We start from the raw sequence: 26,127 nt of genomic DNA, 5'->3' as shown, positions 1-26,127 counted from the left end.
GGCGGCGTGCTGCGGGAATGTACGCTCGCCGTGGTGGTGCTTGTAAATAGTTCCCTCAGGAGCTAGCATCCTGTCAGCGGGGAACGGGATCATTAACCCTTAGTGGGGTGGGGGCAGGTGCCTCCCCCAAAGTCCCACGAAGCAGGCAGGCTGGTGTCATCCAGTCCTGCCTGAAAATAACAAACTTTAAAAATAAATGCAGAAAGCTCTTCAGGAGCTTCCAGAGATGTGACCGGCTCCTTCAAGCACATTTTCTAAACTGAGCCTGGTAGGAGGGGCATAGAGGGAGGAGCCAGCACACGTTATCAAACTTCTATAGTGCCCATGGGTCCAAGTGGACCAGTCTATACCCCATGGTACTAAATAGATTCACAGTATCCCCTAGGACGTAGGAGAAATAATGACATGATAATTATTACTCTGTACTTCATGTTAATAAAAATGTACATCTGGATGGAGTATTCCTCAGGTTCTCAATTACCTTGTTTGGCATACCACGACTTAATGACTTTGAAAATAGAGATGTATAAAAATAATTTATTTTGGTAGATGAGGGCTCTTCAGACATTAACAAGATGTATTCAAGCTATAAGAATTGCATTGTAAAGAGTTGGGTTTTTTTTTTTTTTTTTTTTTAACATCGCAATGTTCATCCATCACCTTATGAAGAAGGGCACACAGGGCCCAAATGTCACTGGTCAGGGCCTTCCAGTGCTGCAAGTTCCAGGTTTTCCACAATTCAAAGTAACTTGCAATTCAAGGTCGTTTTCTAGATTTCATGTTTGATATTTGGGAACTTTTTAAGCAATTTGTTAGCTTGCTGTGGATCCAACCAGCCTGAGGGTTTATCTTCAGTTTGGCCTAACAATCGAGCAGTCTGCCAGAAAATACAATATTGAAAAAAAAAAAAAAAAAATTGTTAATATTTTAAATATTTAGGAAGCTTTATCACTGGTTGTAAATATACACCATATACCAGAGGTTCTCAAATGCGGACCACAAGGCACCCCCAATGGTTTTAAACCATGTGAGCTGGGCCATGGATATACCTAAAACCTGGACCGTTGGGATGCCTTGAGAACAGCATTGGAGAACCTCTGCCGTATAAAACAAAGTATTTCATACAAAACCACTTTACTCTGCTTATCTGGTTAGCAAACTGGCACAATCAGCAATGCTATTTTATGACTTTAAAAATAAGAATTTACTTACCGATAATTCTATTTCTCGGAGTCCGTAGTGGATGCTGGGGTTCCTGAAAGGACCATGGGGAATAGCGGCTCCGCAGGAGACAGGGCACAAAAAGTAAAGCTTTAGGATCAGGTGGTGTGCACTGGCTCCTCCCCCTATGACCCTCCTCCAAGCCTCAGTTAGGTACTGTGCCCGGACGAGCGTACACAATAAGGAAGGATTTATGAATCCCGGGTAAGACTCATACCAGCCACACCAATCACACTGTACAACCTGTGATCTGAACCCAGTTAACAGTATGATAACAGCGGAGCCTCTGAAAGGATGGCTCACAACAATAATAACCCGATTTTTGTAACTATGTACAAGTAATGCAGATAATCCGCACTTGGGATGGGCGCCCAGCATCCACTACGGACTCCGAGAAATAGAATTATCGGTAAGTAAATTCTTATTTTCTCTATCGTCCTAGTGGATGCTGGGGTTCCTGAAAGGACCATGGGGATTATACCAAAGCTCCCAAACGGGCGGGAGAGTGCGGATGACTCTGCAGCACCGAATGAGAGAACTCCAGGTCCTCCTTAGCCAGGGTATCAAATTTGTAGGATTTCAAACGTGTTTGCCCCTGACTAAATAGCCGCTCGGCAAAGTTGTAAAGCCGAGACCCCTCGGGCAGCCGCCCAAGATGAGCCCACCTTCCTTGTGGAATGGGCATTTACATATTTTGGCTGTGGCAGGCCTGCCACAGAATGTGCAAGCTGAATTGTATTACACATCCAACTAGCAAAGTCTGCTTAAAAGCAAGAGCACCCAGTTTGTTGGGTGCTTACAGGATAACAGCAAGTCAGTTTTCCTGACTCCAGCCGTCCTGGAACCTATATTTTCAGGGCCCTGACCACATCTAGCAACTTGGAGTCCTCCAAGTCCCTAGTAGGCGCAAGACACCACAATAAGCTGGTTCAGGTGAAACACTGACACCACCTTAGGGAGAGAACTGGGGACGAGTCCGCAGCTCTGCCCTGTCCGAATGGACAAACAGATATGGGCTTTTTTGAGAAAAAAACCACCAATTTGACACTCGCCTGGTCCAGGCCAGGTCCAAGAGCATGTTCACTTTTCATGTGAGATGCTTCAAATCCACAGATTTGACTGGTTTTAAACCAATGTGTTTTGAGGAATCCCAGAACTACGTTGAGATCCCACAGTGCCACTGGAGGCACAAAAGGGGGTTGTATATGCAATACTCCCTTGACAAACTTCTGGACTTCAGGAACTGAAGCCAATTCTTTCTGGAAGAAAAATCGACAGGGCCGAAATTTGAACCTTAATGGACCCCAATTTGAGGCTCATAGACACTCCTGTTTGCAAGAAATGCAGGAATCGACCGAGTTGAAATTTCTTCGTGGGGCCTTCCTGGCCTCACACCACGCAACATATTTTCGCCACATGTGGTGATAATGTTGTGCGGTCACCTCCTTTCTGGCTTTGACCAGGGTAGGAATGACCTCTTCCTGAATGCCTTTTCCCTTAGGATCCGGCGTTCCACCGCCATGCCGTCAAACGCAGCTGCGGTAAGTCTTGGAACAGACATGGTACTTGCTGAAACAAGTCCCTTCTTAGCGGCAGAGGCCATAAGTCCTCTGTGAGCATCTCTTGAAGTTCCGGGTACCAAGTCCTTCTTGGCCAATCCGGAGCCATGAGTATAGTTCTTACTCCTCTACGTCTTATAATTCTCAGTACCTTAGGTATGAAAAGCAGAGGATGGAACACATACACCGACTGGTACACCCACGGTGTTACCAGAACGTCCACAGCTATTGCCTGAGGGTCTCTTAACCTGGCGCAATACCTGTCCCGTTTTTTGTTCAGACGGGACGCCATCATGTCCACCTTTGGTAATTCCCAACGGTTTACAATTATGTGGAAAACTTCCCCATGAAGTTCCCACTCTGCCGGGTGGAGGTCGTGCCTACTGAGGAAGTCTGCTTCCCAGTTTCCATTCCCGGAATGAAACACTGCTGACAGTGCTATCACATGATTTTCCGCCCAGCGAAAAGTCCTTGCAGTTTTTGCCACTGCCCTCCTGCTTCTTGTGCCGCCCTGTCTATTTACGTGGGCGACTGCCGTGATGTTTTATCCCACTGGATCAATACCGGCTGACCTTGAAGCAGAGGTCTTGCTAAGCTTAGAGCATTATAAATTTACCCTTAGCTATATTTATGTGGAGAAAAATCTCCAGACTTGATCACACTCCCTGGAAATTTTTTCCTTGTGTGACTGCTCCCCAGCCTCTCGGGCTGGCCTCCGTGGTCACCAACATCCAAAACTGAATGCCGAATCTGCGGCCCTCTAGAAGATGAGCACTCTGTAACCACCACAGGAGAGACACCCTTGTCCTTGGATATAGGGTTATCCGCTGATGCATCTGAAGATGCGATCCGGACCATTTGTCCAGCAGATCCCACTGAAAAGTTCTTGCATGAAATCTGCCGACTGGAATTGCTTCGAAGGAAGTCACCATTTTTTTACCATGGCCCTTGTGCAATGATGCACTGATTTTAGGAGGTTCCTGACTAGCTCGGATAACTCCCTGGCTTTCTCTTCCGGGAGAAACACCTTTTTCTGGACTGTGTCCAGAATCATCCCTAAGCACAGGAGACTTGTTGTCGGGATCAGCTGCGATTTTGGAATCTTTAGAATCCACCCCTGCTGTTGTAACAGTATCCGAGATAGTGCTACTCCGACCTCCAACTGTTCCCTGGACTTTGCCCTTATCAGGAGATCGTCCAAGTAAGGGATAATTAAGACGCCTTTTCTTCGAAGAAGAACCATCATTTCGGCCATTACCTTGGTAAAGACCCGGGGTGCCGTAGACAATCCAAACGGCAGCGTCTGAAACTGATAGTGACAGTTCTGTACCACGAACCTGAGGTACCCTTAGTGATAAGGGCAAATTTGGGACATGGAGGTAAGCATCCCTGATGTCTCGGGACACCAGATAGTCCCCTTCTTCCCGGTTCGTTATCACTGCTCTGAGTGACTCCATCTTGATTTGAACCTTTGTAAGTGTTCAAAATTTTTTTAGATTTAGAATAGGTCTCACCTAGCCTTCTGGCTTCAGTACCACAATATAGTGTGGAATAATACCCCCTTTTCTTGTTGTAGGAGGGGTAATTTAATTATCACCTGCTGGGAATACAGCTCGTGAATTTTTTCCCATACTGCCTCCTTGTCGGAGGGAGACCTTGGTAAAGCAGACTTCAGGAGCCTGCGCAGGGGAAACGTCTCGACATTCCAAACTGTACCCCTGGGATACTACTTGTAGGATCCAGGGGTCCTGTACGGTCTCAGCGTCATGCTGAGAGCTTGTCAGAAGCGGTGGAACGCTTCTGTTCCTGGGAATGGGCTGCCTGCTGCAGTCTTCTTCCCTTTCCTCTATCCCTGGGCAGATATGACTCTTATAGGGACGAAAGGACTGAAGCTGAAAAGACGGTGTCTTTTTCTGCAGAGATGTGACTTAGGGTAAAAACGGTGGATTTTCCAGCAGTTGCCGTGGCCACCAGGTCCGATGGACCGACCCCAAATAACTCCTCTTCCTTTATACGGCAATACACCTTTGTGCCGTTTGGAATCTGCATCACCTGACCACTGTCGTGTCCATAAACATCTTCTGGCAGATATGGACATCGCACTTACTCTTGATGCCAGAGTGCAAATATCCCTCTGTGCATCTCGCATATATAGAAATACATCCTTTAAATGCTCTATAGTCAATAAAATACTGTCCCTGTCAAGGGTATCAATATTTTTAGTCAGGGAATCCGACCAAGCCACCCCAGCTCTGCACATCCAGGCTGAGGCGATCGCTGGTCGCAGTATAACACCAGTATGTGTGTATATACTTTTTATGATATTTTTCCAGCCTCCTGTCAGCTGGCTCCTTGAGGACGGCCCTATCTATAGACGGTACCGCCACTTGTTCTGATAAGCGTGTGAGCGCCTTATCCACCCTAAGGGGTGTTTCCCAACGCGCCCTAACTTCTGGCTGGAAAGGGTATACCGCCCATATTTTCTATCGGGGGGAACCCACGCATCATCACACACTTCATTTAATTTATCTGATTCAGGAAAAACTACGGTAGTTTTTTCACATCCCACATAATACCCTCTTTTGTGGTACTTGTAGTATCAGAAATATGTAACACCTCCTTCATTGCCCTTAACGTGTGGCCCTAATAAGGAATACGTTTGTTTATTCACCGTCGACACTGGATTCAGTGTCCCTGTCTGTGTCTGTGTCGACCGACTAAAGTAAACGGGCGTTTTAAAAACCCCTGACGGTGTTTTTGAGACGTCTGGACCGGTACTAATTGTTTGTCGGCCGTCTCATGTCGTCAACCGACCTTGGCGCGTGTTGACATTATCACGTAATTCCCTAAATAAGCCATCCATTCCGGTGTCGACTCCCTATAGAGTGACATCACCATTACAGGCAATTGCTCCGCCTCCTCACCAACATCGTCCTCATACATGTCGACACACACGTACCGACACACAGCACACACACAGGGAATGCTCTGATAGAGGACAGGACCTACTAGCCCTTTGGAGAGACAGAGGGAGAGTTTGCCAGCACACACCAAAAACGCTATAATTATATAGGGACAACCTTATATAAGTGTTTTCCCTTATAGCATCTTTTTTATATATTTCTAACGCCAAATTAGTGCCCCCCCTCTCTGTTTTAACCCTGTTTCTGTAGTGCAGTGCAGGGGAGAGCCTGGGAGCCTTCCCTCCAGCCTTTCTGTGAGGGAAAATGGCGCTGTGTGCTGAGGAGATAGGCCCCGCCCCTTTTTCGGCGGCCTCGTCTCCCGCTCTTAACGGATTCTGGCAGGGGTTAAATATCTCCATATAGCCCCCGGAGGCTATATGTGAGGTATTTTTAGCCAAAAATAGGTTTTCATTGCCTCCCAGGGCGCCCCCCTCCCAGCGCCCTGCACCCTCAGTGACTGCCGTGTGAAGTGTGCTGAGAGGAAATGGCGCACAGCTGCAGTGCTGTGCGCTACCTTAAGAAGACTGAGGAGTCTTCATGCCGCCGATTCTGGACCTTCTTCTTGTTTCAGCATCTGCAAGGGGGCCGGCGGCGAGGCTCCGGTGACCATCCAGGCTGTACCTGTGATCGTCCCTCTGGAGCTAATGTCCAGTAGCCAAAGAAGCCAATCCATCCTGCACGCAGGTGAGTTCACTTCTTCTCCCCTAAGTCCCTCGTTGCAGTGATCCTGTTGCCAGCAGGACTCACTGTAAAATAAAAAACCTAAGCTAAACTTTTCTAAGCAGCTCTTTAGGAGAGCCACCTAGATTGCACCCTTCTCGGCCGGGCACAAAAATCTAACAGGCTTGGAGGAGGGTCATAGGGGGAGGAGCCAGTGCACACCACCTGATCCTAAAGCTTTACTTTTTGTGCCCTGTCTCCTGCGGAGCCGCTATTCCCCATGGTCCTTTCAGGAACCCCAGCATCCACTAGGACGATAGAGAAAAACAATGAATATGTATGACAGTTGGTAATAACACCAAAACAAATTTTTGATAGCAATTTGACAACCAACACTGGCAGTGGCTACTCCAGATGCAACGCAGTCCGAAGTTCAAATAGGGCTGCCAGCTACTGGCTCGTAAATCAAAATAAATTTTGCCTTTAATGTAAAATTGAAAGTAACAAACGATCATTTAGAATTCTTTGTATTTAATTTCTAAAGTGTTTTATAATGTATATATACGTTGCTGGGATGTGAGTGGACACAAGTGTAGAGTTGAATGACATTTATATGATGCAGAACTTGGATATACACAGCGCGATTTTCTGCACTATATCGCACACTACCTGGCTAGGGTGCGATATACTGCACCATGGGGGTGATTCAGATCTGATCGCAGATATGCTAAACTTAGCACATCTGCGATCAAGTATCTCAGACATGCAGGGTGGGGGGGGAGGGGGGGGGGGGGTGTCACCCAGCACAGGGCTACCCCCCCCCCACACAGATACATAAGCATTGCACAGCGGCGATGCTTTTGTACCTGATAAGTAGCTTCCTGCCAGCGCAGCTCCTGCGCGCAGGCGGGTTGCTACTCATCGTGTCCTGTGACGCAGAGGCTGCGTGAGATGTTTCGCAGCCACTGTGGCCCGCCCCGACGGTCCCTGCATGCTTCCGTTGTCCGGACTGCGCCCCGCCAACGACGTGCTGCAGCGATCCAGTCTGAATTAGGCCCTATATCGCACCGTGTGTACTCACTATATAGTATGCAATATAAGTGCCGATTCAGACCTGAACGCTACAGTGTATTTTCGCACAGCAGGCGATCAGGGGTTTGAACTGCGCATGCACAGCAATGCGCAGGGGTGACAGTCCGCAGCGCCGGGATGTTCGTTTTTGAGGAGTGTCCGTAAAAAGGCAGAAGGGAACAGGCGTTTGGAGCGAGGGTTTCTGACGTCAGCTCCGGCCACGATTATTGCACTGGATGAGTAAGTCCTGGACTGCGCAGGGACTGCACAAAATTGGTTTCTGCAGTCTCTCTAACACATCCGAGCGCACACATACTCAGCGATTTCCCCCTCCCACTGTAGGTGGCAACTACCTGATCGCAGGGATGCAAAAAACGCACCCTAGCGACCAGGTCTGAATTATCTTGTGTGGAGTGTGTTTGTATAGGACTGTGAAAGGCCCTCTTACCTCTTTGGCTGTTATTACCCAAGCTTGTTTTATTACTCTTTGCACCAAACCGGAAGTGCAGCAGAATAAGCTTGGGCTATACAAGATAATAATAATAATAATAATAATAATAATAAATAATTAATTTTATTAAGTAAGGAAAATTTACCTGTGCTTGGGCAACACAATCATTGAAAATCTTGATCTCCTTAGAACAAACTGTATCACTGAAAGCATTCTCTTTCCAACATGCCATCAGAACTGACATTTCAGTTATGCAGGTTGCCTCTGTGGTGGAGGGTGGAGAGGCACATTAAAAACTTTATGATTATCTTTGACACAACGTAGTAAATGTAAACGTGCAACAACTAAACAAGCTTCAAAATAATCATTTACAACACATGCTGTGAAATGCTGTAGGAATTGTTTATGTGCAGAACATAAGCCTTCACAATATTTAAAAGCGTAACATGATATAGTAATGCTGCTTTCAGATCGCAAATGCCGGATCCTACCCGGTAAGAGAAACGTGTCCTTACCGGGTGGGATCCGGCATTTGCTCTCCTCTGCTGGCTTTCCGACCCGGCAATATACCGGGTCGGTTGCCATAGCAGCTGGGGGCGCAGCAGCAGCAGGGTCGGGGGTGGAGGCGGCGCTGGGAGATGAGCTCATCTCCTGCACCGCCTCTCCCTATGCTGTGAATGGGAGCCGTGTCGCATCGAAACGGCTCCCATTCACACTGCACCTGACCCGGTATTGAACCCAGTAATAACCCTTCTTTTTAACCGGGTTGAATTACCGGGTCAGGCGACCCGCTAATTCGGCAAAGGCGCTTTCACATCGCACACTGACCCGTTTCGACACGGCAATATGCCGTGTCGATACCGGGTTATTTGTGCGATGTGAAAGGGGTATATAATTATAGGTACACCACCTACAGTGCAGGTTTTAGTGATATCCAGGCTTCAGCACAGGTGAGTTAATTATTAGCTCAGTTATTTTGATTTAACCATCTGTGCTACAGCCTGGATATCACTAAAACCTGCACTGTTGGTGTGCCTTGAGGACCGTGGTTGGGAATGCCTGCCCTAGAGTATCAGTATATTGTCCACGCACCCCTAAGATAAAAGTTTCTTATTGAGAAATTAGGCAATAAAATAAATAAATAGGATTTTAATATACCTACCGGTAAATCCTTTTCTCATAGTCCGTAGAGGATGCTGGGGTCCATTTTAGTACCATGGGGTATAGACGATTCCGTAGGAGCCTCCGGCACTTTAAGACTTTTCAACAGTGTGAACTGGCTCCTCCCTCTATGCCCCTCCTCCAGACCTCGGTATGGGAACTGTGCCCGAGGAGACAAACAACTTCGAGAGAAGAATTTAACATTAAGCTAGTGGCGAGATTCACACCAGCTCACACCGTACAAACCATGCCTCACAACATGGCAGTCAACAAAAACCATACCAACGAGCATGACTAACGTAACAGCAACGGCTGTATAACGGCTTAACACATGAGGACCTGTGTAAAAGACAAAAACAATGCAGGAAAAAGGAGCACTGGTCGGGCGCCCAGCATCCTCTACAGCATGGGTCTTCAACCTGCGGCCCTCCAGCTGCTGTGGAACTACACATACCAGCATGCCCTGCTTCAGTTTTAGCAAACCTTAATAGCAAAACTGTGGCAGGGCATGCTGGGATGTGTAGTTTCAGAGCAGCTGGAGGGCCACAGGTTGAAGACCCATGCTCTACAGACTATGAGAAAAAGATTTACCGGTAGGTATATTAAAATCCTATTTTCTCTTACGTCCTAGAGGATGCTGGGGTCCATTTTAGTACCATGGGGATGTACCAAAGCTCCCAGTACGAGCGGGAAGGTGCTAATGTTCCTGCAGAACTGACTGACCAAACAGAAGGTCGTCAGCAGCCAAGGTGTCAAACTTGTAAAATTAAGCAAACGTGTTTGCACCTCACCAAGTAGCTGCTCAGCAAATCTGAAACGGCGAGGCACCCCGGGCAGCCGCCCAGGAAGAACCCACTTTCCTTGTAGAGTGGGCCTTTACTGAAGTCGGTATCGGCAATCCTGCCGTGGAATGAGCGTGCTGAATCGTACCTCTGACCCAGCACGCAATAGTCTGCTTAGAAGCAGGACACCCAATCTTGTTGGGGTCAGAGGACAAACAAAGCTTCAGTTTTCCTTATCCGAGCCGTTCTTGCAACATAAGTCCTCAAAGCTCTGACGACATCCAAGAACTCCAATGGTGCCGCAGGAGGCACAAATGGAGGGTGGATGCCCAGAACCCCTTTCACGAACGTCTAAACCTCGGGAAGGGAAGACAACTGTTTCTGAAAGAAAATGGACAAGGCCGAAAGTTGGACCTTGATGGACCGTAATCTTAAGCCTGCATCCACACCAGTCTGTAGAAATAGGAGAAGATGCCCTAATTGAAACTCCACCGCAGGAGACTTCTTGGATTCACACCAAGATACATATTTTCTGCAAATACGATGGTAAAGTTTGGGCGTTACTACCTTCCTGGCCTGAATAAGTGTGGGAATTACTTCCTTGGGAATACCCTTTCAGGCTAGGATCTGGCGCTCAACAGCCATGCCGTCAAACGTAGCCGCGGTAAGTCTTGATAAACCAACGGCCCCTGCTGAAGCAGGTCCTCGCGCAGAGGAAGAGGCCAAGGATCTTCTATCAGTAACTCCTGAAGATCTGGATACCAAGCGCTCCATGGCCAGTCTGGAGCAATGAGAATTGCCCGAACCCTTGTTCTTCTTACGATCTTGAGAATTTTTGGCATTAGTGGAAGTGGAGGGAACACATACACTGACTGGAACACCCACTGGGTCACCAGTGCATCCACTGCTATTGCTTGTGGGTCTCTCAACCTGGAACAATATTTCTGCAGCTTCTTGTTGAGACGAGATGCCATCATGTCTACTTAATGAACGCCCCAACGACTTGCTACCTCTGCAAAGACTTCTGGGTGGAGGCCCCATTCTCCTGGATGGAGATCATGTCTGCTGAGGAAGTCCGCTTCCCAGTTGTCCACTCCCGGAATGAAGATCGCCGACAGAGCTCTTGCATGTCTTTCTGCCCAGAGGAGTATTTTTGTCACCTCTGCCATTGCTGCTCTGCTTTTCGTTCCGCCCTGACGGTTTATGTAAGCTACTGCCGTTACATTGTCTGACTGGATCTGTATGGGACAATCTTGAAGAAGATGCGCCGCTCGATGAAGGCTGTTGTACACAGCTCTCAACTCCAGAACGTTTATGTGAAAAAGTGTTTCTTGACTTGACCATCTTCCTTGGAAGCTTTCCCCTTGCATGACTGCTCCCCAACCTCGGAGACTTACATCTGTGGTCACCAGGATCCAGGCATGAATCCCGAACCTGCGTCCCTCCAGGAGGGGAGAACTTTGTAGCCACCACAGGGGCGAAATTCTGGCTTTCGTCGACAATATAATCCTCTGATGTGTAGATGCGATCCAGACCACTTGTCCAGTAGGTCCCACTTGAACACCGTGGCATGGAATCCGCCATATTGTAGAGCCTCGTAAGCAGCCACCATCTTCCCCAGCAGGCGGATGCACTGATGAATCGACATGCGTGCTGGTTTCAAAATCTGTTTGACCATCTTCTGGATCTCCAGTATCATTCCCAGAAATGATAATCTCATTGTCTATTCCAATTGCGATTTTGGAAGGTTTATTATCCAACCGTGCTGTTGAAGCAGTCAGGGATAGTGCAATGTTCTGCACTAACTTCTCTCAGACGATCTCCTGATAAAAGCGAGATCCAAAGTACGGAATTATGTTGACTCCTCTCTTGCGAAGGAGAACCATCATCTCCGCCATCACCTTGGTGAATATTCTCGGAGCCGTGGAGAGCCCGAAAGGCAATATTTGGAACTGGTAGTGACAGTCCTGAACAGAAAACCTCAGGTATCCTTGATGTGGAGGGTAAATGGGAACATGCAAATAAATTCCTTTACCTCCAAGCCGGAGATCACCGCTCTTAGGGACTCCATCTTGAATTTGAATCTTTTTCAATAAAGATTCAGAGATTTTAGGTTTAAAATCTGTCTGACCGAGCCGTCCACCTTCGGAACCACAAACAGGCTTGAATAAAAACCTCTCTCCTGTTGTGGTGCAAGAACTAAGGAAATTACTCCGTCTTGACATAATTTCTGTATTGCGTTCAGTACTTTTGTTCTGTCCGGAACAGAAACTGGTAAGGCTGATTTGAAAAATCGGCATGGGGGAAGGTCTTGAAATTCCAACTTGTAACCTTGGGATACTATCTGTAATATCCAAGGATCCAGATCTGAGTGAACCCAGACCTGGCTGAAGAACAGTAGACACGCCCCCACCCGATCGCACTCCCGCAGGGGAGTCCCAGCGTCATGCTGTGGTTTCAGCAGAAGTAGCTGTTGACTTCTGCTCCTGCGAGCCTGATGGTGTTGTAGGTTTCCTACCTCTTCCTGTGAAGAAGGGGGTACCTTTTGCTTTTTTGTACTTGTTGGGCCGAAAGGACTGCATTGTATGAGAATGATACCCTTTCCTAGGTGGAGCAGCTGCGGAAGGCAGAAATGCTGACTTGCCTGATGTAGTCGTTGAAATCATGGCGTCCAGCTCGTCTCCAAAGAGAGCCTCCCCATTATAAGGGAGCGCCTCAATATTCTTCTTTGAGTCCGCATCAGCATTCCATTGGCGGATCCGTAGTGCCCTGCGGGCTGAAATCGCCATAGCGGAGGATCTTGTACCCAGCAAACCAACATCCTTCATAGCTTCAACTAATACCCCTTTCACATCGCACAAATAACCCGGTATCGACACGGCATATTGCCGTGTCGAAACGGGTCAGTGTGCGATGTGAAAGCGCTTTTGCCGAATTAGCGGGTCGCCTGACCCGGTAATTCAACCCGGTTAAAAAGAAGGGTTATTACCGGGTCAGGTGCAGTGTGAATGGGAGCCGTTTCAATGCGACACGGCTCCCATTCACAGAATAGGGAGAGGCGGCGCAGAAGATGAGCTCATCTCCCAGCGCCGCCTCCACCCCCGCTGCGCACCCCCGCTGCTATGGCAACAGACCCGGTATATTGCCGCGTTGGAAAGCCAGCAGTGGAGAGCAAATGCCGGATCCCACCCGGTAAGGACACGTTTCTCTTACCGGGTAGGATCCGGCATTTGCGATCTGAAAGCAGCATAAGTAACCTGCAGCATCTTTGATATGGCCGAGAAGTAGGACTAACTCATCCTTGTCAACTGTGTTCATATTCACTAGCAAGTTGTCTGACCATTTTACCACAGCGTTACCCACCCACACACAAGCAATGGTGGGCATGAGTAACGTTCCGTTAGCCGTATAGATGGACTTTAAGGTTGCCTCTAATTTACGGTCAGCAGGATCCTTTAATGAAGCTGACCCTAGGGCAAGCAAACCAATTTTCTTAGACAGCTTAGAAATTGAGGTGTCTACCATTGGGGGTGATTCCCATTTGCGCCTGTCTTCCTCAGGGAACGGGTACGCTACACGTATCCTCCTAGGAATGGTAAATTTATTTTCTGGGGTAGACCAGGATTCCTCAAAGAATGTATTCAGATCCTTTGAAGGAGGAAAAGTCACTACCTGCTTTTTATTCAGTTTAAAATAATCCTTTTCCTCAGGAACAGGTGTTGTCTCAGTAAACTCCAACACCTCTTTAATAGCAACAATCATACATTGAATGCTTTTGGCTAGTTTGGGGTCAACCCCTCTTAAATCCCCAGTGTCGACCTCAGAGTCAGAATCTGTGTCTGTGTCCCCTTGCATTATCTGGGCCAGAGACCTTTTCTGGGAACTGGAAGGGACCCGAATGGATGACATGGAGGGATCAGCAAACCGTGCATCCTCCACAGACTGCCTCCAATACTTTGTTGTTCAGACTCAGAGAATTTCTTTGCAAGTTGTGCCATATTCTTCTGCAACTTTCTCACCCACTCCGGCTCCTTCTGAGAGGAAAGGGCCACCACATTACCCTCTTGTGCATCTAAAATGGGTTCCTCCGGGGAAGAACTCTCCCCGTTGTCTGACATGTTACACACATGTACACACACCCCTATCACACAGGAGAGCTATCGGGGACAGACTCACACTAATGTCTGTCAGAGAAACACAGAGGGATTTGCCAGTCCACACACTGCACCCTATATGTAAATTGTGCAAGTATTACACAATTACAGCGCTTTACCAATATTAGGTCCGCAGACCTAATGTAATGTACACTCCCTATCCCCTCTATAAGGCCTTGGTACTTGTATCAGTGTAGTCTTGAGGAGAAACAGTGTTTAGGAGCCTCACAGCGGCGGTTCTGCAGGAGAAAATGGTGCCCAGTGAGTGGTCCGGTCACTCTGAGGAGAAGCCCCGCCCCCTTGTAATGGCGTGATTCAGCCTCAGCAAGGAACAATATTTATACTGGCCCCGGGGTAACACAGCCACGGACACCTTGGATGTACTCTATTTCGCCAGTGAGAGTAATGATTTACAACATGCCGCACAGAGTGCGACGCCCGCGCCCTCCCCTGCGCGCACGCTCTGCACCCGTGTGCTGAGAGACATGGTGCGCAGCGTCCCGCCGCTGCGCTTGTACCTGTATGCCGCCAATGATGACCCCTCTCTGCAGGACTCCGGTAATTATACTCACCAGCCTTCTGACTCTGTTAGTGGGTGGCGGCAGTGCTGTGGGAGTGAACGCTGCCCAGGCTTGGGCTGTGTTCAGTACCCTTCAGGAGCTAATGGTGTCCTGTCAGCGGAAGCAGAACCATTAACTAATGTAGAAGTTGGTTCCTGCTTCCCCCCCTAAGTCCCACGAAGCAGGGAAGCTGTTGCCAGCATCTTCCCTGAAAAATAAAAAACCTAACACTATTTTCAGCAGACCTCTGTAGAGCTCCACTAGTGTGCATCCAGTCTCCTGGGCACATTTTCTAAACTGAGGTCTGGAGGAGGGGCATAGAGGGAGGAGCCAGTTCACACTGTTGAAAATTCTTAAAGTGCCAAGGACTCCTGCGGAACCGTCTATACCCCATGGTACTAAAATGGACCCCAGCATCCTCTAGGACGTAAGAGAAAAAATAAAAAAAAAATAAGAATTAACTTACCGATAATTCTATTTCTCATAGTCCGTAGTGGATGCTGTGGACTCCGAAAGGACCATGGGGAATAGCGGCTCCGCAGGAGACTGGGCACAAAGTAAAAAGCTTTAGGACTACCTGGTGTGCACTGGCTCCTCCCCCTATGACCCTCCTCCAAGCCTCAGTTAGGATACTGTGCCCGGACGAGCGTACACAATAAGGAAGGATTTTGAATCCCGGGTAAGACTCATACCAGCCACACCAATCACACCGTACAACTTGTGATCTGAACCCAGTTAACAGCATGATAACAGAAGGAGCCTCTGAAAAGATGGCTCACAACAACAATAACCCGATTTTTGCAACAATAACTATGTACAAGTAATGCAGACAATCCGCACTTGGGATGGGCGCCCAGCATCCACTACGGACTATGAGAAATAGAATTATCGGTAAGTAAATTCTTATTTTCTCTAACGTCCTAGTGGATGCTGGGGACTCCGAAAGTGGATGCTGGGGATTATACCAAAGCTCCCAAACGGGCGGGAGAGTGCGGATGACTCTGCAGCACCGAATGAGAGAACTCCAGGTCCTCCTCAGCCAGGGTATCAAATTTGGAGAATTTAGCAAACGTGTTTGCCCCTGACCAAGTAGCTGCTCGGCAAAGTTGTAAAGCCGAGACCCCTCGGGCAGCCGCCCAAGATGAGCCCACTTTCCTTGTGGAATGGGCTTTTACAGATTTTGGCTGTGGCAGGCCTGCCACAGAATGTGCAAGCTGAATTGTACTACAAATCCAACGAGCAATAGTCTGCTTAGAAGCAGGAGCACCCAGCTTGTTGGGTGCATACAGGATAAACAGCGAGTCAGATTTTCTGACTCCAGCCGTCCTGGAAACATATATTTTCAGGGCCCTGACTACGTCCAGTAACTTGGAATCCTCCAAGTCCCTAGTAGCCGCAGGCACCACAATAGGCTGGTTTAAGTGAAATGCTGAAACCACCTTAGGGAGAAATTGAGGACGAGTCCTCAATTCTGCCCTGTCCGTATGAAAAATTAGGTAAGGGCTTTTATAGGATAAAGCCGCCAATTCTGAAACACGCCTGGCCGAAGCCAGGGCTAACAGCATTACCACTTTCCATGTGAGATATTTTAAGTCCACAGTGGTGAGTGGTTCAAACCAATGTGATTTTAGGAACCCCAAAACTACATTGAGATCCCAAGGTGCCACTGGAGGCACAAAAGGAGGCTGTATATGCAGTACTCCCTTGACAAACGTCTGAACTTCAGGAACAGAAGCTAGTTCTTTTTGGAAGAATATTGACAGGGCCGAAATTTGAACCTTAATGGACCCTAATTTTAGGCCCATAGACAGTCCTGTTTGCAGGAAATGCAGGAATCGACCCAGTTGAAATTCCTCTGTAGGGGCCTTCCTGGCCTCGCACCACGCAACATATTTTCGCCAAATACGGTGATAATATTGTACGGTCACATCCTTCCTGGCTTTGATCAGGGTAGGGATGACTTCATCCGGAATGCCTTTTTCCTTCAGGATCCGGCGTTCAACCGCCATGCCGTCAAACGCCGCCGCGGTAAGTCTTGGAACAGACATGGTCCCTGCTGGAGCAGGTCCTTTCTTAGAGGTAGAGGCCACGGGTCTTCCGTGAGCATCTCTTGAATTTCCGGGTACCAAGTCCTTCTTGGCCAATCCGGAGCCACGAGTATAGTCCTTACTCCTCTCCTTCTTATGATTCTCAGTACTTTTGGTATGAGAGGAAGAGGAGGGAACACATACACTGACTGGTACACCCACGGTGTTACCAGAGCGTCCCCAGCTATTGCCTGAGGGTCCCTTGACCTGGCGCAATATCTGTCCAGTTTTTTGTTGAGGCGGGACGCCATCATGTCCACCTTTGGTTTTTCCCAACGGTTCACAATCATGTGGAAGACTTCTGGGTGAAGTCCCCACTCCCCCGGGTGAAGATCGTGTCTGCTGAGGAAGTCTGCTTCCCAGTTGTCCACTCCCGGAATGAACACTGCTGACAGTGCTATCACATGATTTTCCGCCCAGCGAAGAATCCTTGCCACTTCCGTCATTGCCCTCCTGCTTCTTGTGCCGCCCTGTCTGTTTACGTGGGCGACTGCCGTGATGTTGTCCGACTGGATCAACACCGGCTGACCCTGAAGCAGAGGTCTTGCCTGACTTAGGGCATTGTAAATGGCCCTGAGTTCCAGGATATTTATGTGAAGTGACGTTTCCATGCTTGACCACAAGCCCTGGAAATTTCTTCCCTGTGTGACTGCTCCCCAGCCCCTCAGGCTGGCATCCGTGGTCACCAGGACCCAATCCTGAATGCCGAATCTGCGGCCCTCTAGGAGATGAGCACTCTGTAACCACCACAGGAGAGACACCCTTGTCCTTGGAGACAGGGTTATCCGCTGATGCATTTGAAGATGCGATCCGGACCATTTGTCCAGCAGATCCCACTGAAAAGTTCTTGCGTGGAATCTGCCGAATGGAATCGCTTCGTAAGAAGCCACCATCTTTCCCAGGACCCTTGTGCATTGATGTACTGACACTTGGTCTGGTCTTAGGAGGTTCCTGACTAGGTCGGATAACTCCCTGGCTTTCTCTTCCGGGAGAAACACCTTTTTCTGTACTGTGTCCAGAATCATTCCTAGGAACAGCAGACGTGTCGTCGGAATCAGCTGCGATTTTGGAATATTTAGAATCCATCCGTGCTGTCGTAGTACTACTTGAGATAGTGCTACTCCGACCTCTAACTGTTCTCTGGACCTTGCCCTTATCAGGAGATCGTCCAAGTAAGGGATAATTAAGACGCCTTTTCTTCGAAGAAGAATCATCATTTCGGCCATTACCTTGGTAAAGACCCGGGGTGCCGTGGACAATCCAAATGGCAGCGTCTGAAACTGATAGTGACAGTTCTGTACCACAAACCTGAGGTACCCTTGGTGAGAAGGGCAAATTGGGACATGGAGGTAAGCATCCTTGATGTCCAGAGACACCATATAGTCCCCTTCTTCCAGGTTCGCTATCACTGCTCTGAGTGACTCCATCTTGAACTTGAACCTTTTTATGTAAGTGTTCAAGGATTTCAGATTTAAAATGGGTCTCACCGAGCCGTCCGGCTTCGGTACCACAAACAGCGTGGAATAATACCCCTTTCCCTGTTGTAGGAAGGGTACCTTGATTATCACTTGCTGGGAATACAGCTTGTGAATGGCTTCCAATATCGCCTCCCTGTCGGGGGGAGACTATGGTAAAGCAGACTTCAGGAACCGGCGAGGGGGAGACGTCTCGAATTCCAATTTGTACCCCTGAGATACTACCTGCAGGATCCAGGGGTCCACTTGCGAGTGAGCCCACTGCGCGCTGAAATTCTTGAGACGGGCCTCCACCGTCTTGCCTGAGTCCGCTTGTAAGGCCCCAGCGTAATGCTGAGGACTTGGCAGAAGCGGGGGAGGGCTTCTGTTCGTGGGAAGAGGCTGTCTGCTGCAGTCTTTTTCCCCTTCCTCTGTCCCGGGGCAGATATGAGTGGCCTTTTGCCCGCTTGCCCTTATGGGGACGAAAGGACTGAGCCTGAAAAGACGGTATCTTTTTCTGCTGTGAGGTGACTTGGGGTAAAAAGGTGGATTTCCCAGCCGTTGCCGTGGCCACCAGGTCCGATAGACCGACCCCAAATAACTCCTCCCCTTTATACGGCAATACTTCCATATGCCGTTTGGAATCCGCATCACCTGACCACTGTCGCGTCCATAACCCTCTTCTGGCAGAAATGGACATCGCACTTACTCTTGATGCCAGAGTGCAAATATCCCTCTGTGCATCACGCATATATAGAAATGCATCCTTTAAATGCTCTATAGTCAATAATATATTGTCCCTGTCCAGGGTATCAATATTTTCAGTCAGGGAATCCGACCAAGCCACCCCAGCACTGCACATCCAGGCTGAGGCGATTGCTGGTCGCAGTATAATACCAGTATGTGTGTATATACTTTTTAGGATATTTTCCAGCTTCCTATCAGCTGGTTCCTTGAGGGCGGCCGTATCAGGAGACGGTAACGCCACTTGTTTTGATAAGCGTGTGAGCGCCTTATCCACTCTAGGGGGTGTTTCCCAACGCGTCCTAACCTCTGGCGGGAAAGGGTATAATGCCAATAATTTTTTAGAAATTAGTTTTTTTATCGGGGGAAACCCACGCTTCATCACACACCTCATTTAATTCATCTGATTCAGGAAAAACTACGGGTAGTTTTTTCACACCCCACATAATACCCTTTTTTGTGGTACTTGTAGTATCAGAAATGTTCAAAACCTCCTTCATTGCCGTGATCATATAACGTGTGGCCCTACTGGAAAATACGTTTGTTTCCTCACCGTCGACACTGGAGTCAGTGTCCGTGTCAGTGTCTGTATCGACCTGAGGTAACGGGCGTTTTATAGCCCCTGACGGTGTTTGAGACGCCTGTACAGGTATTAACTGATTTGCCGGCTGTCTCATGTCGTCAACAGTCTTTTGTAAAGTGCCGACACTATCACGTAATTCTTTCCAGAAGACCATCCAGTCAGGTGTCGACTCCCTAGGGGGTGACATCACTAACACAGGCAATTGCTCCGCCTCCACACCATTTTCCTCCTCATACATGTCGACACAGCGTACCGACACAGCACAGACACAGGGAATGCTCTGATAGAGGACAGGACCCCACTAGCCCTTTGGGGAGACAGAGGGAGAGTTTGCCAGCACACACCAGAGCGCTATATATATATATATATATATATATATATATATATATATATATATATACATACAGGGATAACCTTATATAAGTGTTTTTCCCTAATATAGCTGCTGTATATATTTATATGCCAATTTAGTGCCCCCCCTCTCTTGTTTTACCCTGTTTCTGTAGTGCAGGACTGCAGGGGAGAGTCAGGGAGCCTTCCTCCAACGGAGCTGTGAGGAAAAAATGGCGCCAGTGTGCTGAGGAGATAGGCTCCGCCCCTTTTTCGGCGGCCTTTCTCCCGATTTTTTATGTAAAAATAGGCAGGGGTTAAATACATCCATATAGCCCAGGAGCTATATGTGATGTATTTTTTGCCCAAAAAGGTGTTTTTATTGCGTCTCAGGGCGCCCCCCCCCCAGCGCCCTGCACCCTCAGTGACCGGAGTGTGAAGTGTGCTGAGAGCAATGGCGCACAGCTGCGGTGCTGTGCGCTACCTTAGTGAAGACAGGACGTCTTCTGCCGCCGATTTTCCGGACCTCTTCAGTCTTCTGGTTCTGTAAGGGGGACGGCGGCGCGGCTCCGGGACCCATCCATGGCTGGGCCTGTGATCGTCCCTCTGGAGCTAATGTCCAGTAGCCTAAGAAGCCCAATCCACTCTGCACGCAGGCGAGTTCGCTTCTTCTCCCCTTAGTCCCTCGATGCAGTGAGCCTGTTGCCAGCAGGTCTCACTGAAAATAAAAAAACCTATTTAAACTTTTACTCTAAGCAGCTCAGGAGAGCCACCTAGATTGCACCCTTCTCGTTCGGGCACAAAATCTTAACTGAGGCTTGGAGGAGGGTCATAGGGGGAGGAGCCAGTGCACACCAAGTAGTCCTAAAGCTTTTTACTTTGTGCCCAGTCTGCTGCGGAGCCGCTATTCCCCATGGTCCTTTCGGAGTCCCCAGCATCCACTAGGACGTTAGAGAAAGTATTAAAATTAAGTAATCTGCTTACCCGTCACTCTTAGGTTTAGTTATGTGCTGGTGGATAGGACTGCGCTTCTATTTGCCCACATACTTTATGATTGGCAGCCACTAGAATATAGTTTTGCCTACCACATTTACCATACACAATTTGATTTGGTCCTGATCACCCCTGCAAGTGCACCCAGTTTGGAAACCGTGCCCTAAGGCTTTGGACACATGGACATTTTAAATGAGTCAAAGCTTAATAAGTATTATTGGATACTGCTACATTAATAATAAATTAAACTAAACAGACACAACCTACGTTTCATGAATTCACTTCAAATGCCAACGCCTATGCCAATGTGTTTTAAGTAGCACTTAAATTACACAGTACACTATGGCACAATCTATGAAAATACCAGTGTAAGCACTGAATAATGTACACAATGGCACAAACTATGCCAATTCCTGAAGTGACACATATAGTACGGTATGGCACAAGCTAGAACAACCATGTAAGTACTATGTAAAGTACACTATGGTGCGACGCAGCTTTGAGACCCCTTAATAAATGCTTTCTAAATGTTTTTTTTAAAAGGTAAAATGACTGCTCGTGTGACTGGGCACAAATGATGATTCATCATTACATAGCATTGAGTAACTGCAATTTGTGGTGTAAAAAACCCAAAATAATGTATTTGTTAAGCTTAGTTCTGCATTTCTTTATTACACAGTATATGGATGAAGCCTTTTTTATAACGTATTAAAAATACAATATATGAACAAAAGTATTTGGCCACACCTGTTAATTATTGAATTCAATCAGGCCCATTGCCACAGGTGTAGAAAATCAAGCACCTAGCCATGCAGTGTCCATTTGCAAACATTTGTGATAAAAAAAAATGGGTCATTCTGAAGAGCTCAGCTGCAAAAGGCGACTAACTCCATATTCAAGTATATGTATTTGAATACAATGTCATTACAATCCCTGTTGGTGTAACGGTCAGGTGTCCAAATACTTTTGTTCACATAGTGCATATCGAATGTCAGTAGCCACATATATACACTCCCTATTACTGTATGAGAGAGAAGGATCAAGTACACACATAATGAGGCAGACAGGGCACACTTACCTCGTTCAACACAGAGCACACACACAACACACACATACCCTCCAACATGACCCGCCCCACTAGGTACAAAATGCTCTGTTTCTGGACTTCCCTCTTAATTTATTATTGCCATCACCTGTGAAGAAACAGCTTTCTTATTATTTAACTAGTTCAACACAGGTGATGGCAATCATAAATTAAGAGGGAAGTCCAGAAACAGAGCATTTTGTACCTAGTGGGGAGGGTCATGTTGGAGGGTATGTAAACACACACACACACACACACACACACACACACAAGTGAGAGAGACAGGGTAAACACGGAGAGACAGCATATACACATGTAACACACAGCTAGACAAGCAGTGCACACACATACCTCGTATAACACATGGCAATACAGCCAGTACACACACAGCGAGACAGAAAACGCACATACTTCATATACCAGCAAAATACAGCACACACGTATATAAAACACACAGCAAGACAAACACACACCTCATATAAACACACAGCGAGACCGACCTGGCATACACATAACACACAAGCGAGACAGACAAGGTACACAAATCTCATATAACACAACTGTGAGACCGGAAAGGCACACAAAAGAGGCAGACAGGGCACACACAACACACTGCAAGACAGTACACATACGTAACACAAATGGAGAGACAGACAAGGCACACCTCACATAACACGAGTCAGACAGGGCACACACACACACACACACACACATCATACAGAGAGCCAGCGCACACATAAAACACACGGCGAAAGACAGCATACACACATAGAACACACACACAAACATAACACATGGCAATACACAACACACATATACCACGTATAACAGAGCGAGACAGGGCACACGCATAAAACAAGGCAAGAAAGACATCACACACAGTAGGACACACAGCACACACATATAACAGAGGCAGTACATACAAACACGTAAAAGAGACAGCACACATCACACACACAGCGAGACAGAGCACACACATAAGTAGAGCCAGTGAGACAGCACATACACACATGTAATAGAGCTACAATACACGGCACCCACAGTCCTGGCTGCTGCACGTCCCATACCGACCTCCCAGCCTGTAGCTCCGGTTGGAGACTTTGTCAGCGAGCACCAGAGGCCGGTTCGGCTTGAGGACAGGTTTCCCGTAGCGCCGGCTGACCAATTTGGCCACCTTGCTGTGCAGAGTAGGTACATGAGACGCCATGACACTCAAGGGCACCGCAAAGGACTGTGGGGAGGACGTTGTCGGAGGGGAGGGGGGAATCAGGGGTGGCCCGTCCTCCTTCTCGTTACATCGCTGTGGTCAGTGTTTTGTTATGATTGTCGGGAGGGCTGGCTATCTGGCTTTTTTTGTGAGGACACCCCGCCCTCAGTTACTACTTGCTGACAGCAGCAGCAGCCTGGCACGGGTCACTGATATGTCACCTAATTTTTTATTACAGGCACAGAATATTATTTTTGATTTACATTGATGGGTCTATTGGGGGTGAAGTTAGCTCACCACCTAATTACTAAAGGTAATAGTTGGTGGCGTGGATAGTAGAGGAACTATCCCGCTGGCCTAGCTCCTCCCCCTTGCGTCGTAACTCCTCCCCCTTACGGAAAAGGTCCCTTAGCCCACTTGATTCTAGCATCTACCGTGAAGTTAGGGTGTAACACAGCTTCTTTCCTTTCACACGGGTTTGCTGTTCCACTATTTTATACATGTGTGCAGGTCCACTGTCTTTATAAGATTCTTGCACAGCGGGCAGTCCCATCAGTAACGTTCTATTTATCCTGAGGGGTTTATCATTACATTTTCTCTTACGTCCTAGAGGATGCTGGGGTTCCATTTAGTACCATGGGGTATAGACGGGTCACTTGGGAGCCATAGGCACTTTAAGAGTTTAATAGTGTGGGTTGCCCCCTCCCTATATGCCCCTCCTACCAGACTCCGTTTAGAAAATGTGACCAGAGGAGCCGGTCACAGCTAGGGGAGCTCGGTCACCCAAGGGGAAGACTTCCAAAGAAAGTGGTCAAAGAAAGCTCTCCTTCCGGTAAACATTCTGGAACTAAGGGCCATATACAACGGCCTTCTACAAGCGGCACATCTTCTGAAAGATCAAGTCGTTCAAGTTCAGTCGGACAACGTCACGGCAGTGCCCTACATCAACAGGCAAAGCAGAACGAAGAGCAGAGCAGCAATGTCAGAGGTAATGAGTATCCTCTGGGCAGAAAGACACGCGCTGGCGCTGTCAGCAATCTTCATTCCGGGAGTGGACAACAGACTTCCTCAGCAGACGCGATCTCCATCCAGGAGAATGGGGCCTCTATCCGGAGGTATTCGCAGAGGTAACAAGCCGATGAGGTGTACCTCAGATAGATATGATGGCCTCTCGCCTCAACAAGAAGCTTCGGAGGTACCGTTCCAGGTCGAGAGACCCACAAGCATTGGCGGTGGACGCCCTGGTAACTCCATGGGTGTCCCAGTCAGTGTATGTGTTCCCTCCACTTCCACTCATCCCAAGGATTCTCAAACTGATAAAAGGAACAAGAGTTCAGGTGCTCCTCTTTGCTCTGGACTGGCCAAGAAGGGCTTGGTACGCGGATCTTCTGGGATTACTCTTGGAGGATCCGAGGCCTCTTCCTATTCGTGAGGACCTTCTTCAACAGGGGCCATTCGCTTTTCAAGACTTACCGTGGCTACATTTGACGGCATGGAGGTTGAAAGCCAGATCTTAGCTCGGAAAGGCATTCCGGAAAAGGTCATTACTACAGGCTAGGAAGGGAGTAACGTCAAAACATTACCATCGGATTTGGTAAAAAGTGTGTGTCTTGGTGTGAATCAAAGAAGTTTCCTACGGTGGAGTTGCATCTAGGACGTTTTCTCTTCTTTCTGCGAGCAGGTGTGGATGTAGGCCTTCGCTTGGGCTCCATAAAAGTTCAGATTTCGTCCTCCATTTTCTTCCAGAAAAAAATGTCTGCCTTCCCTGAGGTTCAGACATTCTTAAAAGGAGTTCTGCACATCCAACCACCCTTTGTGCCTCTTACGGCACCTTGTGATCTTAATGTGGTGTTGCAGTTCCTGCAATCGGATTGGTTCGAAACTTTGCAGGAGGTGGACGTCAAGTTTCCTACTTGGAAGGCTGTCACAATGTTGGCATTGGCGTCTGCGTGGCGTGTGTCAGGATTGGGGGCATTGTCGCACAAGAGCCCCTACTTGATTTTCCAAGAGGATAGAGCTGAGCTCGGAACGCGTCGGCAATTTCTTCCATAGGTTGTGTCGGTTTTTCATATCAATCAACCTATTGTGGTGCCAGTGACTACTGACACCTCGATTACCTCAAAGTCATTGGATGTTGTGAGGGCTTTAAAAAAATATGAGAAGAGAACTTCTCGTCACAGAAAGTCGAATGCTCTGTTTGTCCTTTATGATCCCAACAAAGTTGGGTGTCCTGCTTCTTAGCAGACAATTTCTCGCTGGAACAGGTTTACTATCCAGCATGATTATTCTACAGCAGGCTTGCCATGTCCAAAATCTGTTAAGGCCCACTCTACTCGTAAAGTGGGTTCTTCCTGGGCGGCTGCACGGGGTGTCTCAGTTTTACTGCTTTGCCGAGCGCTACTTGGTCAGGGTCGAACATGTTTGCTAAGTTCTACAAGTTCGATACTTTGGCCTCTGATGACCTAATGTTTGGTCAATCTGTTCTGCAGGAGCCTCAGCACTCTCCCTCCCATACTGGGAGCTTTGGTACATCCCCATGGTACTAAATGGAACCCCAGCATCCTCTATGAAGTAAGAGGAAATAGGATTTTAATTAACTACCGGTAAATCCTTTCTCTAACGTCCTAGTGGATGCTGGGGACTCCGTAAGGACCATGGGGATAGACGGGCTCCGCAGGAGACATGGGCACTTTAAGAAAGAATTTAGGTTCTGGTGTGCACTGGCTCCTCCCTCTATGCCCCTCCTCCAGACCTCAGTTTGATACTGTGCCCAGACGAGCTGGGTGCTTTTCAGTGAGCTCTCCTGAGTTTGCTGAGAGAAAGTATTTTGTTAGGTTTTTTATTTTTAGGGAGCTCTGCTGGCAACAGACTCCCTGCATCGTGGGACTGAGGGGAGAGAAGCAGCCCTACTCTCTGAAGCTAGATCCTGCTTCTTAGGCTACTGGACACCATTAGCTCCAGAGGGATCGTACGCAGGATCTCACCCTCGCCGTCCGATCCCAGAGCCGCGCCGCCGTCCCCCTCGCAGAGCCGGAAGACAGAAGCCAGGTGAGTATGAGAATC

The 26,127-nt window shown here is 48.1% G+C and overlaps 1 protein-coding gene across 1 annotated transcript; it reads right to left on the bottom strand.

Moving 5' to 3' along the window:
- Positions 1-517: 517 nt before the first annotated feature.
- Positions 518-23,182, bottom strand: CHCHD1 (coiled-coil-helix-coiled-coil-helix domain containing 1). The gene is made up of 3 exons (XM_063963682.1): positions 22,929-23,182; positions 8,071-8,189; positions 518-877 (listed from the first exon to the last, which is right to left on the bottom strand). The coding sequence occupies exons 1-3, from the start codon at positions 23,062-23,064 to the stop codon at positions 770-772; spliced, it is 363 nt and encodes a 120-aa protein (XP_063819752.1). The 5' UTR covers positions 23,065-23,182; the 3' UTR covers positions 518-769.
- Positions 23,183-26,127: the final 2,945 nt, after the last annotated feature.

This window comes from Pseudophryne corroboree, chromosome 3, assembly GCF_028390025.1.
Source record: "Pseudophryne corroboree isolate aPseCor3 chromosome 3, aPseCor3.hap2, whole genome shotgun sequence".
In the NCBI taxonomy this organism is placed as follows: Eukaryota; Metazoa; Chordata; class Amphibia; order Anura; family Myobatrachidae; genus Pseudophryne; species Pseudophryne corroboree.
The sequence above is the reverse complement of the archived record's forward strand: the minus strand, read 5'-3'. Positions and strand labels throughout refer to the sequence as shown.